General features: G+C 34.8%; 2 protein-coding genes across 3 annotated transcripts; one reads left to right on the forward strand and one right to left on the reverse strand.

Annotated features, from left to right (window-relative positions):
- Window positions 1–2,065: 2,065 nt before the first annotated feature.
- Window positions 2,066–11,143, reverse strand: dcaf11 (ddb1 and cul4 associated factor 11). The gene is made up of 15 exons (XM_077244420.1): window positions 10,911–11,143; window positions 10,168–10,354; window positions 9,890–10,017; window positions 8,971–9,089; window positions 8,655–8,719; window positions 7,744–7,844; window positions 6,808–6,954; window positions 6,660–6,714; window positions 5,928–5,996; window positions 5,541–5,598; window positions 4,877–5,062; window positions 3,889–4,042; window positions 3,615–3,767; window positions 3,431–3,537; window positions 2,066–2,949 (listed from the first exon to the last, which is right to left on the reverse strand). Exons 2-15 carry the CDS (start codon window positions 10,341–10,343, stop codon window positions 2,842–2,844), a joined length of 1,626 nt encoding a protein of 541 aa, XP_077100535.1. The 5' UTR covers window positions 10,344–10,354; window positions 10,911–11,143; the 3' UTR covers window positions 2,066–2,841.
- Window positions 11,144–12,951: 1,808 nt separating this feature from the next.
- Window positions 12,952–14,616, forward strand: eloca (elongin C paralog a). 2 transcript variants are annotated; one of them, XM_077244425.1, is made up of 4 exons: window positions 12,952–13,037; window positions 13,763–13,790; window positions 14,007–14,153; window positions 14,289–14,616. In XM_077244425.1, exons 2-4 carry the CDS (start codon window positions 13,787–13,789, stop codon window positions 14,477–14,479), a joined length of 342 nt encoding a protein of 113 aa, XP_077100540.1. In that variant the 5' UTR covers window positions 12,952–13,037; window positions 13,763–13,786; the 3' UTR covers window positions 14,480–14,616. The 2 variants fall into 2 exon arrangements, with proteins under 2 accessions (XP_077100540.1, XP_077100541.1); XM_077244426.1 differs by having other exon boundaries at window positions 14,010–14,153.
- Window positions 14,617–15,312: the final 696 nt, after the last annotated feature.

A 15,312-nucleotide genomic window follows, 5' to 3' on the forward strand; every position in this document is an offset into this window, starting at 1 on the left:
AAAGCTACAAAACCTACATTTTGATTTCAGGGGGGCTTTAAGGGCGGCTCCTTTAAGGCTTGCCAGTAAACGGCCACTGATATAATTGGCTAACGTTATTACATAAGAAACTCTATCAACCTCAACTCAACTCGCTATTGCACGCTAGTAAGTGTTTTGAAAACATTATCCGTATAAAACTTGAACCTGCTGTCAGATCCAATAATACAGCTGACTGCTTATAATCTTTCAACAAGAATTTCTTTGCGAAATCTCAATTACACTGCCTCGCTTACAAAACAAAATGTTTCAACAAACATATCCTCTGACGCGAGCCAGGACGCCTGTATCCAGTGCAGACAGTGTAAGTGATTATAAAGGGTTCTATTTATGGCAAGCCGTTTTAACTTTTATTCATTTCCAGGATATGAATTGTTGATTTCAACAATTCAATTGTTGATACCAACAATTACATTTTTGATATCAACAATTGGATTCTTGATATCAACAATTGAATTCTTGATATCTGTAATTGTATTTTCACTAGTGAAATGTCACCATAGACTGCCATTCAAAATCAATTGTTGATATAAAGAATTGATTTCTTACTAGTAGAAATATAATTTTTGATATCAATAATTACATTGTTACTAGTAAAAATTTGAATTCCTGATATCAATAATTAAATTGTCACTAGTTGAAATGTATATTCTTGATATGAACAATTTAATTGCTACTAGTAAAAATGTTCATTTTTGATATCTGAAAATGTATTTCTGATATCAATATAATTTCAGATATCTAAAATGGCTTTCTTACTAGTAACAATTACATTCATGATATCAGAAATTAACATTGTTACTAGTAGCAATTCAATTGTTGATATCAAGAATAGACATTTCAACTAGTGACAATTGAATTCTTGATATCAAAAATCAAGGTTTTTACTAGTAAGAATTGTATTTTTGATATGTGAAATTGGAATATCAACAATTCATATCCTGAAAATGAATAAAGTTAAAACGGCTTGCCATATCTATTTGCTTTTGACGTGATGTGACGCTTGTATCCAGTGTAGGATACAGTCAGTTCAGTCTTTCTGCAACTAAATGGCAATGGGCGGGGCCTATAGTGCGATGATGTGTAACTATTCGTGGACATCTTGCTCTGGAGGCAGTCGTATGCAAATGTATTTGCCTGTGTGATGTCACAGATTCTGCAATATCCATACAACCTGTTTTTGGAGCTTGATTAAATAAATACTTTGTTTATAATGAGGAGGATGTTTTAAATTATGAAACTTGCAGGTTTTGATGGTACAAAGACCTCTTGGTAACACTTTAGTTTAGGGTCCAATTCTCACTATTAACTAGTTTAATAGCTTATAAGCATGCATACTACTAGGAAATTGGTTGTTTATTAGTACTTACAAAGCACATATTAATGCCTTATTCTGCATTACCATTTACATCCCTTAATCCTATTCCTACCCAATACCTATATTTATCACTAACTATTAATACGCAGTATTTAGGAGTTTATTGAGGCTAAAGTCGTAGTTAATAGTTAGAATTGTATCCTAATCTAAAGCGTAACCAACCTCTTATATGTCAAAAGACCAAGGCAAATTTGATTTCTTATGTCATGACCCCTTTAGTGTTTTTAAAAGAAGTCTCTTATGCTCACCAATGCTGCATTTATTTGAAACAGTAATACTGTGAAATGTTATTACTAATTTCTATATTAATATATTTTAAAATGTAAATGTATTTTCTGTAACTCTTGATACTTTTTATGGACTCCAAATGTTTGAACGGTATAGTATATGTTCACAGATCAAGTTTAGAAAAGAGCATGTTCTCTTTAGCTTTACCTACTATCATTACAAAATAGCAAAATCTTGTACAGTCTATGTGAGACACTGTGACAATGTGAGCACATAAAATCTGACCTTCCCATGAATAGTTTGATACATTATTTTGAAGCATGTAGGACATTAGAAATTGGCTTGAAATGCAACCCAACTCTATTGCTTGCAGCCGGCTGAAAATATTTGAGATATGATTTATAGTCCAAACAAAGAAAGTTGTGAGCATAAGTTTAATTATTCTTGTAAAACAATTCTGAGTGTTTCAAGGAATTCTAAATGCACTTGAATCATACACAAATCAAACCTTTGTTTCAACAGAAACATATTTGCACACACGCTCCCACGCATAAAACCCACCCATAAACCCACGACTACATCTCACACACACACACACTTTTAACACACATTCAGTTTTGACAAAGATTTTTTTTTTTTACATTGTACTACAAAATCAAATCCTGGACATTAATAGCAATAAAATATCTTACAATATTTGGAATTATTCCCAGAATTCTTTGCACTTTTAGAAACAAGTCCATTATGCCTAAATTATTTTGCTATATTACCGTACAGTAAGTGTTCAAGCAAAGCAGTTGTTTTGTGCCTGTCTGAAATCATGCGTCCTTTATATCGGTGAAATTCACCCAAAGTCTTTCACTAAAGCTTAAACCTGCAGTTAAAAGGTCACCTCAGAGCTGAAAAAGAGGTGTAACAGTAGGCGTAAAAGAGAAATCACAAAACGCCCTGTCCATTAATTAAATGTCAATGATTCTTTTAGCTGAAACACATTTGTATCATCTTTTTGTGCCGGTAGGGGGAGCAATGTGGAATCAAACAAACAACACTTGAAGATCCTGCCTGACACTATATCAATGAGATTTTACAAAATTCTCTGCACAAAATTAGTTGTCTTTTGTGATTTATTTCCCGTTTCTCTTTATTCCTCCATCATCTCATTCCCGCTGTGACGGCACCATCTACCTCTGATGTCATCAATAGCCTTTTGTTTTCATCTCCACCACATCCACGTTCATCCTCTCTCTGTCTTTGTCCAGAAGGTGGTTCTGCGTGTGTTCCCACAAACGTATGGCGCCGTCCCACTGAGTGAACATGAAAGAGAAAAGAGCGCCAATGAGTACAGTGTTGATGCACTTACATCTTTTTGGTATTTAGGGCTGCAACTAATGGTTATTTTGTGGATTAATCAAATGATTATTTTTGCGATTAATTTATTGATGATTTTCTGATAGTCAAATAATCCTAAAATATCACCATATCAAAGATGGTGATGTCCATAACACCAGGAGGACATAACCTTAAAGCGTTACTTCATCCGTCAGATATTTTTAACAACCAACAACAACTTTAAACGCTTTGAAACTGAGTGCAGAGAATACGTCTTAGCCACGTGCCTCGTGGTTCAGTGTGTCTCTTACATTATATGAACTTGACAGACAACTATTTGACGTGGCATACAACTATCTGCATTCCAAGCAAATCGACGTATTTTTGCAATCGACATCATCAATATGTCCACATGTCATAACAGCCCTAATAGTATTAAACAGTGGATTTACTTACAGAGCTGCTGACCATGTTGTTGTGATACGGGTGCCAGCTGACGTCCCTAACACATGCGTCATGATTGGACAATTTGCACACGACGGATCCTGTCAACACATCGTAGACTACAAAAAAGATGAAAGGAAGTGAAATTAAGCCGATCTGAATAATACAACTATTTCGCACTTTTTTATCAACTTACTGACGATTTTGCCTGTTGAACAGCCCGTGTAAATAAACTTCTGTCCAGTGCTGAATTCAGGGGAAAATCGGCACCGAATGAGCGTGTGCAAAACCCCGTGACCCCTGTAGGTCATCACAGAGGTGTCACCGCTCAGCTTATGCCTCTTTAGTGCTGTAGGGCAACAAAATAACGAGTGAAGACAGGAGCTTTGTGTTTATGTGTACAATTAAGGTTGTAAATAAACCATTTTGTCTAGTAGGTCTATTAAAGTTCCTCAAGCATGCTAACCCACCTCTCTGAGGAACCTGCTGCCAGCGGTAGTCCCAGTTCTGTTGTGTTACAGCGAGTCGCGAGGCCGCGAGTCCTTCTTTGGGTGAAAACTTCCTCACGTCCCACAGCTTAATGCTCTGATCTTTGGAGTTGCTGATCAAGTATCGAGCGTCGCCCTTCAGGACAACATATAAACGCTGCTTAATAAGTGTTTGAAGGGAAGCAATTAATGTAGTGCAATTATATTTAGAGGACAATAGCGGGTGTTCTGCAACTGTACAACAGGATTTGAAACTTTTTGATAACAGTTCTGCTCTTTAACTGTTTAATTACCTTCATCTTATTCGCTGTGACATATACTATATGGCCAAAAGTATCTAGACACCCACTGTTTGTTTTTAAGCACCTGGGTGCAGATGGAATAGTCAAAGCCATTAATTAGAAGTGTGTGTCCACATATTTTTGGCATGTAGTTTAAATAAATACTTCAAATTAGGTAGCTACACAAAAGGCTTCTCTGATATCTTCAGTGTACGTTTATGGAGGACCAGGACCACTTAATAACACAAAACAGAAATCAGTCAATCAGTACATTCATACAAAAAAGAAAATGTAATTACTTTTCTAAGTGACAAATATTGTTATACTATTAATAATTACATTAGTAATAATATTCATGTTTTAAAATTTAGTTAAAATGTATTAATAAATTATTATATATATATATATATATATATATAAATATATATATATATTTTTGTTTTTTTTTAATACTATTTAAAAGTTGTTTAAATTAGTTTCATTATTATTCATTTTATTATCCACAATTTGGAAAATGGGTTGTTTACTTATTTTTACATAAAACTAGAACTGTAGAGCACATTGCACTGTGGTGATTTATAACAATAATTTATATTCACACCTGTAAAAGAATTGTGCAGTGTGTTGATGTAATAACTGTATTGTAAATCACAGCGTCTTGACAATGACAGTATGGATTGGCATTATACCTTGCTGTGTATGAAGGTGATTCCATCTCTGTGTCCAGCCAGTTGACCCACAGGCTGTGGTCTGTCTTCTCGGAGTGTACGTCTGTCCCATACCTTACAAAGAGCATCATCACTGCCTGAGAACAGCAGCTGCGATGAACTGTCTGCAAATGCTACAGCATTCACATCATCCTCATGCGCGTCAATCTGAAAGATGAAGAGATTAAAAAAATAAAGAAATACACATGAGTCATTCTACAGTGAGCAAATGCCTGGATAATGTTCTCATTAAATCTATCATGCTTATCAATGATCACATTCAGTTTAGAGCGAAAGACCTTTGCTTTGATGCACTGAGACCGGGAAGCTGTAAAGATTATGCAAGGAATAAGATCACAGGATGGCTGAGATTTATAACAGATTGACAGTAAGGCTAACTTATTTTGATAAAGAAATAATGATCCATTAGAAGGTAAAAATCTTGCACTTTAATCCAAGGGAAAAAAGCCCACAAAGATATTAATTCAGATGCCAATGGAAGAGAAAAAGAAACAAGTGCAGCAGGTGAAAGGTGACAAAACCTTTTTGATTTTTCATTTACTGATGATAGGGTTCTTTTTAATATTCTAAATATAAATTGTATCTGTAGTGCAGTTTTTTTTCTTCTACCACATGTGAACCATACCTTTAGAGTTCTCTTGTTTTGTTCGCGATCAAACACATACAGACAGCCATCGTTTGCACTGTTTGATAGAGATAAAGGTATTTCAGGAAGAGTAGAAGAGTTTTTAGACATACACTTTATTTTTTCCAGGTAAGGTAGGTAGTTATTATCCTTGTTGATAGATAGATAGACAGATAGATGGATAGATGGATGGATGGATAGACTTTGAATCAATATTGTTAAAAGCACTATATAAATGAAGCTAGACTTTGAATCTATATTGTTAAAAGCATTATATAAATTAAGGTGACTTAAAGTCTCTACATGCATGAAAAGAGTATCCAGATATAAATAGTAACGTTGAGTTATTAAAGGACAAGAATAAAGGCCATAGTATAAGATACTGACCCGCCTAAAATCTCTTTTCCATCTGTGGATGCTGTCAGTGAGAAAACACAGAACCTCCTTTCATCAGGACTGAAAGAAGAAAAGACTCCTGTCAGCATCAGCAACATTGAACATGAACAACTTCAGTCATTTGTATGGCAGTTAAATATACTTGATAGGCTATATTGAAACAAATACATACAAATATAAATCTTTGAACATAAGAACGTATTTCCATTCACACAGCTCTACCTTACTAGGGGATGAACAGAGAAAGACCAAACCTCTAAAAGCATAATATTACAATTATGACAGCATTATCACAGCATAGTCACTAAACGTCATGCAATGCAGAGAAGAAGTCAAAATGGTTATGTGAATTTAATGGCAGAGGCAAAAAGACACGCTGGAAAAGTCATCTATTGGCATTATTAGCATATCTGAGTGGTTTTATGACACTTTAATTACAATTTAAATATAGGAGGGTTGCTGTTCTTACATGTCGAGAATCAACAAATACCAGTTCTCTTAGTGCTATATTTTTATTATTCTGAAGTGTGTTATTTCTGCAACAATTCCTTCAGATTTCACTTTGCCAGCGTGTTCAATTTTGGTTAGCTCACAGTCATGTAATGGTTGTTGTGATGAACGGTTATGGAAATCTGTTCTACTGTCTGTCATCCACATGAAGAGGAAGCATATCGGTGATTACCTGAATTTTAATGCTATAATGTACTATGAGGAAACACTAACTTGAGGTCCAGAGCGGTGTGCGTTTCATTGTCCCCATCTACACTGCACACATGAACTAAAGAAAGAGAGAGCACAGACGCATGTGCATTAGAACAGTCAATGACAGTAGTGGCAACAAAACAGCTTAAGTGACCTGTCCCTGTCTTACTGTAGTCAGACCAACTGGAGTAAAGCACACAACGTGCATCAGGTGTAAAACACACATCCAGAATGCTCCAGCCCACGTCTCTGGCCTTCACTGTCTTCTTTAGAGAAAAACGACCCCTACTAGTATCATATAACCTGATATTCTGGTCTATAAAAACGGAGACAGAAAAAAGAGGTTATAAGACATGCACTATCATTCAAAAGTTTGGACTTATTAAATGTTTTTGAAAGAGGTTTCTTAGCCCGAGCCATCGTTTCACAGTAGAAAACTAAACTAAAGAGACTGAACAACAACGAAATACCGGAGTCTGCAACATCAAAAGACATTAAAAAGTGCTTGTGTAAGGGGTTATGAGATAGCCGCCATTTTAGTTTAAAAGAATACAAAGACATTTGATCAGTCATTACTTCTGGAGAAAAATAGCACGGACACTGGACAAAGATTAAACTTTCTAGAGTGCATGTTTCGATCGCCTACATTCACAGCAATATTCTGAAATATTATTACTATTTCAATTTTAATATACTGTAAAATGTAATTTATTCCTGCAAAGCTAAATTTTCAGCATCATCACTATTTCTTATAATTATCTAAGTTGAAAACATTTGTGTTGCTCAATATTTTGGAGGATTGTTCAGGATTATTTGATAAGTATAACGTTTATTTGAAATAGAAATATTTTGTAATATTATATATGTATTTATTGTCATCAATTTATAACAATTTGTGTTAATATCAATTTAATGCATCCTTTTTGAATACTGACCACAAACTTTTGAAATGGTAGTGTAAATAAACTCAAATTAAAAACATTTACACCACAGGACTTTTAGTAGAGCTTAGTTATGCACTTGAACATGTCTGAGATGTGCATTTGGAAAATACTAAGCATAGAAAAATAAAAACTAATAACAAAGTCTTGAATTGCAGTTTCACCTTGGCATGCAGACAGGAACATGTTTCCCTCATCACTGTAGACTCCACAAAAAACTTTCTGCTGGTACGTGTCCTTGTATACCACATGATTGGGCAAGAAGCTATGAAGAATTAAATATGGATTACTACATGTATGCAAAGACTGATACGTTTTAGAAGCAGAAAGAATTTGAAATGTCAAAACATCTGTTCCAGTGTATCTCTGAGTATCTATGCCAAGTTGCATAAAGCACCTTAAGGCAGTGTGTCCACCAAAGCGTTTTTTCACGGTGCTGGTGTAAAATTCCAATTGTTTTCAATGGGAGCGCCACGTTTTTTAAACGCCATGAGCGTAACGAGGCGCTGAGCGCGTATTTAACGCTCAAGTGCTGAGCGCCCGGCGTTTTTTCTGGTCGCCGAGAGTTGAAAAATGTTCAACTTTGGGTAAAACGCTGCGCTCATCACTGTCACTTTTTACACAGCCGTCCAATCACAGTGGAGGAGGGGCGGGACAAATACCACACTGACCAACTGTCACAACATTCTTTCTGTACAAAGACATCAACCAGCAGAGCTAACCGAACAAAATGGATGAAAATAACTTTTTAGTATGAAAAAAATTATCTGCGAAATCAGTTAAAAGTAAACGGTGCTGTGGATATTCTGTATCATAGCAACAAATCGTCTCAAGTGAAAAAACGCAGCGCTGCCAAAACGCTCTCAAGCGCCCACAGCTGGGCGTTTTCAGCCGGCTAAAAACGCTTTGGTGGACACACGGCCAGTGACGGCCTAAGTGTAATCGCTTAAGATCGCTTAGGTTTGCTATATACTTAAGGGTCTTGCACTAAATAACCAACAATATTATTGACTCCACTGACACTATTGAATAATATTTAAAATATGCACTATTATTGTTGTAGCATAACACTTACTGTGTACGGATACGGCTGCACTCTCCATGAGAAAAACTTGACCCACGACAACGTCCCTGTTCCCGCTTTAAAAAGAAATACACAGTTAGATTATAGGAAATTGTACACTTCTGAACTCAACTATGCATACTTTTTGATAATTTGGCTGCAGCCACATGCGAAAATATAAATTTTCTGTATTTGTTATCAGAAAAATCACAAATCTGTAATAAGAAATAAAATAGGCCTAGCTGATAATTAAAATAACTTAGACTCATTGTATTGTTAGTAGAAATATCCTGTAAATGAAAGATACACAAGTATAAACCCATCTTACCTCGGCCAGCATATGTGTGAAACTGTATTTGCCCTTTAAGCCTGAGGAAGCAGTGGCAAGCATGATCTGAGTGTGGATCTCACTGCGGTCCACTTCCTGTGTGTCTGGTTGGGCATCCACTGAGTGAGAATAAATAAGGCATAGTAAATTACCACAGAAGTGTGTATTCAATGGTATTCATGACACCATTTCTCACTTTTATAGACTGAAAATTAGGCCAAAGAGGCTGTTGATTCTTTTAGATTTTGTTTTCCTTCTTCTTGATTATTTTAGATTCTTTATATTAATGGTTGTATATATCCTTGCAAACGATCCTCACTTTTCTAAATAACAACGAAGGCTGGAATGGAGTCTGTGCACACCGAGATTGATTGCTCCACATTTAAAAAGTCTGGTTCATTGCTTGCTGTAATATTGCTGTAAGTACCTACAGAGTGCTATCAGAGATCCTCTGAAACCCTCGTTTATGTATCAGCAACAGCATATCTTACATGCTCACAGCAGCGTGACTGTGTATCTATTGGCAGTAGCAAGTCCCGTACTTGCTCTGCAGCAGCAGCAATAACCAACAGCAGCATAGCAGATCTTGTCACCAAGACCCAATACATTACAATTGCCATACTCAATAACATGCTAAAACTATTCCAAGAGTTGTCATGATTAAAACATATATATAATTAACTAATGTAAACATAAAATTTTATTATATTTTTTAAAAAAAGTGTTAAAAATGAGTCCCAGAAGCTTTAAATAACTTTAGCGTAAGCATGGGTTATATTAATATCGTTTTGTCCTGCTGTGGGACACTTCCTCAAGATTTAATTTTGTGCTTAGTTTTCTAACAATTTCCATACACTGAGCTAGTAGCAACTAAGTGCTAAATGCGGAGGCAATTGTGCATAGAGTGAATTATACTCACCTGGAGGGTCATATCGATGTCCTAACCGACCATCCCAGGCCCCATCGCTGTCCTCATCAGAGTCTGAATGTGACTGCACAAGCTGCAGTCCTGTTGCTCCACTTCCATGGACCAGGCGCACCTGGCCCCTATAGTAGAGAAAAAAAGGAACACTTTGAAATATCAATTTGAATAACAAAAAAAAAAAAGAGTAACTGGTAGTGTTGCAAAACATGTATAAAATGCAGCCGAGGCAAAGGTATCTCCAAATAAATGTCGTATGGGTTATGTATATTTACCTCCGCAGTAGGTATGCCAGAACTTGAGCTAAATCAACGTCCTCTTCAGATTCTGACTGTCTCTCTGCCTGTGTGCGACCCGTCTGATTAGAATTCTGGTTGGGTTCGGGTTCTGACTGGTCTGGGTTGTTACCAGAACCCCGACCGGACATCCCAGAACTGGACTGAGAGCCCATAGACTGATTGTCTGGAAAAAAATATTTATTCAGCTATAAGCAATACAGAAAGTCACATTCATCACATAGAAAATAAAAAAATTAATAATAAAAAAAAACAAGATAAAGAAGCAAAATATATTCTAAATAATGCTAGGGTTTCCTTAAAGATATTGAACATCATATTTTAGTGATACTGCAAATAAGAGGACATCATATATATATATGTATATAAATATATCACGACAAAATGAACACTGATGTAGTGCATTAATTGTGAGGTGTGTCAGTATTTTTGTCTTAAGGAATTTTAACACTAAACAAATGCTGACATGCAGCTGACAAACGTCTGTGATAGGACTGACAGCCGACTATGCTAAAATGACAGGCTAGAATTGAAAACAACAATTGACATGGGGCGAACACTTCATATAGTGGTTGCATATTTACAAACTAAGAGTTTAAAAAAGCAAAATACGTAAAAGTATCCTAATTACACCAAATATCCATCCAAAACAACCTTTTGTTTATAAGCTAGCGCTTACGCTAGCACACTGTAAGCGACCTACAAAGGAGAGAGACACCTACCAATTTATTTGATAACAGCGCTTTGACAGCTCTTTCACTCCTTTGTTTTCTTCCTGCAAAACCTCGGTAAGTAACCACAAAATAGTGTTGTCAAAAATTAAGCTTGTAAACGTGGGAGTTCAGTATCCTGAGCGCTTCTATTTCCATGAGTTGTTTTCAAGATTCTCCTGGTTCGTAACGCGCCATGTTGTTTACGGTCTCGAGACTCGCCTTCCTCTGGTCACATGACACACTCAGAGCAAACAGAAAAATAATAGAAACAGTACATTGACATAAGTGAATGTAGTTCATTGACAGTGAAGCCGTGTATTTTGAAAATATTTATTTTCCCTCCATAGACCTTTAGCACTATAATACAAATAGGCAGAAATAGCAATTATTTTTTGCTTTGTCATAATGAGCTCCCAAAAATCCAAATGTGCTATTCATCTCCTACTCAAAAATGTCAATTAAGTGATAAACTATGTTTAGAGAAACTAGCTACACTACACTAAGCTGTACTTGATAAAAAATTGCTTACTTTCTTAAACTAACATATTTGTAGCTTTAATAAATAGGCCTAAAAACATTAAATAGTACAGCCTTCTGGATGTACTATAGAAAAATAATTAAAACAGATAAATGGTCAATTAATCAGGAAAAACAACATAGAAGAGAAGTTTTAGCTACTAAACAGCCTACTTACAATAACAAAAAAAGATCGAGATGCATTGAATTTAAATAGTTTTTTCACAACTGCTATAGGCAGTCCAGAAACATGGATTGGCATCAGCCTTTTTTGCCCTAGCATGGATAATGGGTCCAGAAACATAAATACCCATTCAGTCTACAGTCCTGCTGCTGAAAAACATCTATTGCCATTTACGGTGCAAGCTCCCCCACACACTATTTTTTTAGAGCAAGACAATTATTAACAACACATCAACACATAATTATTAAGGACCTAGTAGCAAAAGTCAAAAGATGCATCTCAAAATGCCATTTTCTGTTTTGAAAGAAAAAGACCAGGATGAAGATGAATGACAACACAATCACTTCTCAGCAAGACTAAAAATCACCAGTCACCATTAAGGGGAACAATTGCTTTGCAAATACTGAGTAGCAGTGACCTATGGTTGGCATCAGACTGACTCCATCAGACGCCATAAGTCTCGACTCTTTTGGCTGAAAGCATTGTTGACACAACCAGAAACAGAGTGAAATATACATTCCCACACAGTCCTGTTAACGCTGAATACACTTTTAAGTTCAAAGCAGCAGTCCACAACAGAGAATCTACAGGTGAAATTTTACTTTAAAAAAATATCCTCCCCAAAAATCTATCAATTAAAAAAAATTTAGTTTTTGTGTGGAACATTTACGCCTATTTACTTATTGTCCAAAATATTCAATTCATATGAAAAACCCCCACCAACAATACTGTAAGCACAGTCATGAAAATGCGGTATTTAATTGTAACCAATAATGCTAAGTATGGAAGGAGAAATGATATCTAAATTTCTTAATTAAATAGATTTTATATTAGGCATAATTTTTGAAATGTATGTTGCTAATTCTGTTTTTAGTATAGGTAGCCTACAATTTGCACCCTCTGCTGGTCTTTTTTTTCTATTTAGAGTATGTTTCATTGACCTATAGTGGAATATCTGGTCTATCTGTTTTTATTTGGAGGGTATTATTTTTATGTGAAGGTTTAGGAATATTCAATACCAGTTTGTGTTTTTGACCTTTGTTCCTCTAGGTACCTAGGTTCCTCTTACCTACTAACTAACTAACTAACTAACTAACTAACTAACTAACTAACTAACTAACTAACTAACTAACTAACTAACTAACTAACTAACTAACTAACTGAATCTGCAGTGTGTTTAGACTTTTCTGAGCTTACCTTTGTTAGAATTACTTGTATCAATATATAAATATTACATAATTATTTCAAGTTATTTTAATTCATCTATAATGTTTCTGAAGATTATGCAAAACGAAATCTCGTTTTTGAATTTCAGACACCAATGTTCAATTACACATAAGGGGACTTTTATTTGTGAGGCACATTTTTGAACCGGAAGTGCTCAGTTGTAATCAGCGCCCGTGTTTCTCAACTTGTTTTACTGTTTTAAATTCGTGGTAAGTGTGACAGTTGTACATTTATTATTCACAATGTAGATTTGTATTAATTGATCCATTCAGATAAGAAACGATATGATATTGCGATTTATCGTTTAAACAAATTATTTGTTAAAACCCCCCTGCTATTTACTGTTGTGACCGTGACAATGTTCTCGAATGAGACTGTTTATAAAGAATAAGAACAGATATGAAATGACCAAGTACAGCAAAAGATAAAAGTTACATAAACTAGCCAATATTTTGGGAAGTCTTACGGGTTTTTTTGGTTACTGTTCACACGTTAATAAGTAAAAAAAACGTAACAATTAAATACAATAAGGTTTCATTTGTTAACATTAGTTAATGTATTAACTATTACGAACTAACCATGCGCAATACATTTGTTACTGTATCTGTTATCTTTGTTAACATTAGGTAATAAAAATAGTTCTGTTGTTCATCGTTTGTTCATGTTACTTCACAGTGCATTAATTAATGTTTAACTTTTGATTTGAATAATGTATTAGTAAATGTTGACATTTTCAAAGATTAATAAATGCTGAAGAAATGCAGTTCATGTTAAGTAATGTAGTTAATTAATATGAACTAATGAAAACTTATTGTAAAGTGTTACCAAAAAAACTTTCTATTTCTCTCTCCTTCTCATATGCTGACTAATAATAATTGATCCCTTAACCTATGCAATAATCCATAATCCTAATGTTTTGTTCTGTTGTTTGCAGGAATAACACAGTGCCTGTGAAACAATGGGTTTGTATTGGACTTTTATTTATTTGCAAATAGGAAACTGTAATATCTCGATCAGCTTGTGTGCTATTTGCAGATGCTTTTAATGGTTGGATTTTCATCAATTCATTATTCATCCATTCATTATTTTCATAATTATCTCTTCCTGGTAAATGTGCTCATTTGCATGAGTCGTTTAGCTTCCATTCCCCCCTAAAGTGTTCAAATACCATTTTCCAGCAGATATTGAAGAAAGGACTTTTGGTGGTTGTGAGGGCCCAGATGCCATGTATGTAAAGCTGATCTCTTCAGATGGGCAAGAGTTTATTGTGAAGCGAGAGCACGCGTTAACCTCTGGCACAATCAAGGCTATGCTGAGTGGACCTGGTGAGTATGGAACATGTTCAAAGTCCTGCTGTGATGAAACAGTATTTGTTTATTGTGGAATTCTTCCATCACTCCATTTTTTGTGATATTTGATTAGTATGAGGAAGTTCTAACATTTTGCATATTTACTTCAAGGTCAGTTTGCTGAAAATGAAACCAATGAGGTGAACTTCCGGGAGATCCCGTCTCACGTTCTCTCCAAAGTTTGCATGTATTTTACCTATAAAGTGCGTTACACCAACAGCTCAACAGAAATCCCAGAATTCCCCATTGCTCCTGAGATTGCCTTGGAACTGCTCATGGCTGCAAACTTCCTGGACTGTTAGATATGAATAGGAGTATGCGATATGCTGTGACCGACATTCATGCCATTTGGTTGCCATATATGTTCTAATGATTTATTTTGAGTGTTTATTTATAAATGATTCGCTTTATTGATAAATTTAGTTTCTTTGTTGTTGTTATGTTGTACTTTGAAATGACTAGATAGTTTGTTTTGTATGCAGAGTTTTTAAATGCCGTACATTCATTTTGTATTTGCAAGTCATTTGCAGTTGTCCTAGTCTCAAAAACAAGGAATAAATGTGGATGAACCAAATGTATCACTGTCACACCTCATTTTGTTTTGGCTGTCTTTCTGTTTTACAGCAGACAAAATACAAAAAGTCGTGCTTAAGTGAACACGGGGTAAAGGAAATATCTTTTTATATTTATATATACTTCAAATAATGGCATGATTGTAACATTAAAAGGATGAACAATTAAAAAGATACTTTACCAGAAATAACATCTTAAAAGTTGTTCCAAACTGATGGCTTTCTTTCTTCTGTAACTAATGAATTAATAGACACTAATATTTATTAAAACGGAATAGATATTTATTAATTATAACTATTCAAAATAAATAAATATTAATAATTAAAAGTCTACTTCACCTGAAAAATAAATCTTAATTTGAAAGTTGTTCCAAATGTCAATTTCTTTTTACAAAATAATGTACATTTATATTTATCAAAAAAATAATAGATGTGTATTAATTAAAACTATTCATAATAAGAAACAATTATTAATTCATTCATAATTAAAAAGTAAAAATATAATCATTTTTAAAAAAAGCAAGTCCTTCCAAACTGATTTGACTTCTGTGACAGAATAATAA

Source organism: Siphateles boraxobius, unplaced genomic scaffold (genome assembly GCF_051911475.1).
Source record: "Siphateles boraxobius isolate OS27281-9 unplaced genomic scaffold, OSU_SipBor_1 26, whole genome shotgun sequence".
In the NCBI taxonomy this organism is placed as follows: domain Eukaryota; kingdom Metazoa; phylum Chordata; class Actinopteri; order Cypriniformes; family Leuciscidae; genus Siphateles; species Siphateles boraxobius.

Excerpts from the sequence above, each read along its gene's own strand:
- dcaf11 (XM_077244420.1), bottom strand. The coding sequence starts at position 10,343 with ATGGGCTCTCAGTCCAGTTCTGGGATGTCCGGTCGGGGTTCTGGTAAC. Across the intron at positions 10,018-10,167 it reads CTGGCATACCTACTGCGGAG|GGGCCAGGTGCGCCTGGTCC; the intron begins GTAAATATACAT and ends TCTCTACTATAG. Across the intron at positions 6,715-6,807 it reads CTCCAGTTGGTCTGACTACA|TTCATGTGTGCAGTGTAGAT; the intron begins GTAAGACAGGGA and ends CTCTTTCTTTAG.
- eloca (XM_077244425.1), top strand. Across the intron at positions 14,154-14,288 it reads GGCTATGCTGAGTGGACCTG|GTCAGTTTGCTGAAAATGAA; the intron begins GTGAGTATGGAA and ends ATTTACTTCAAG.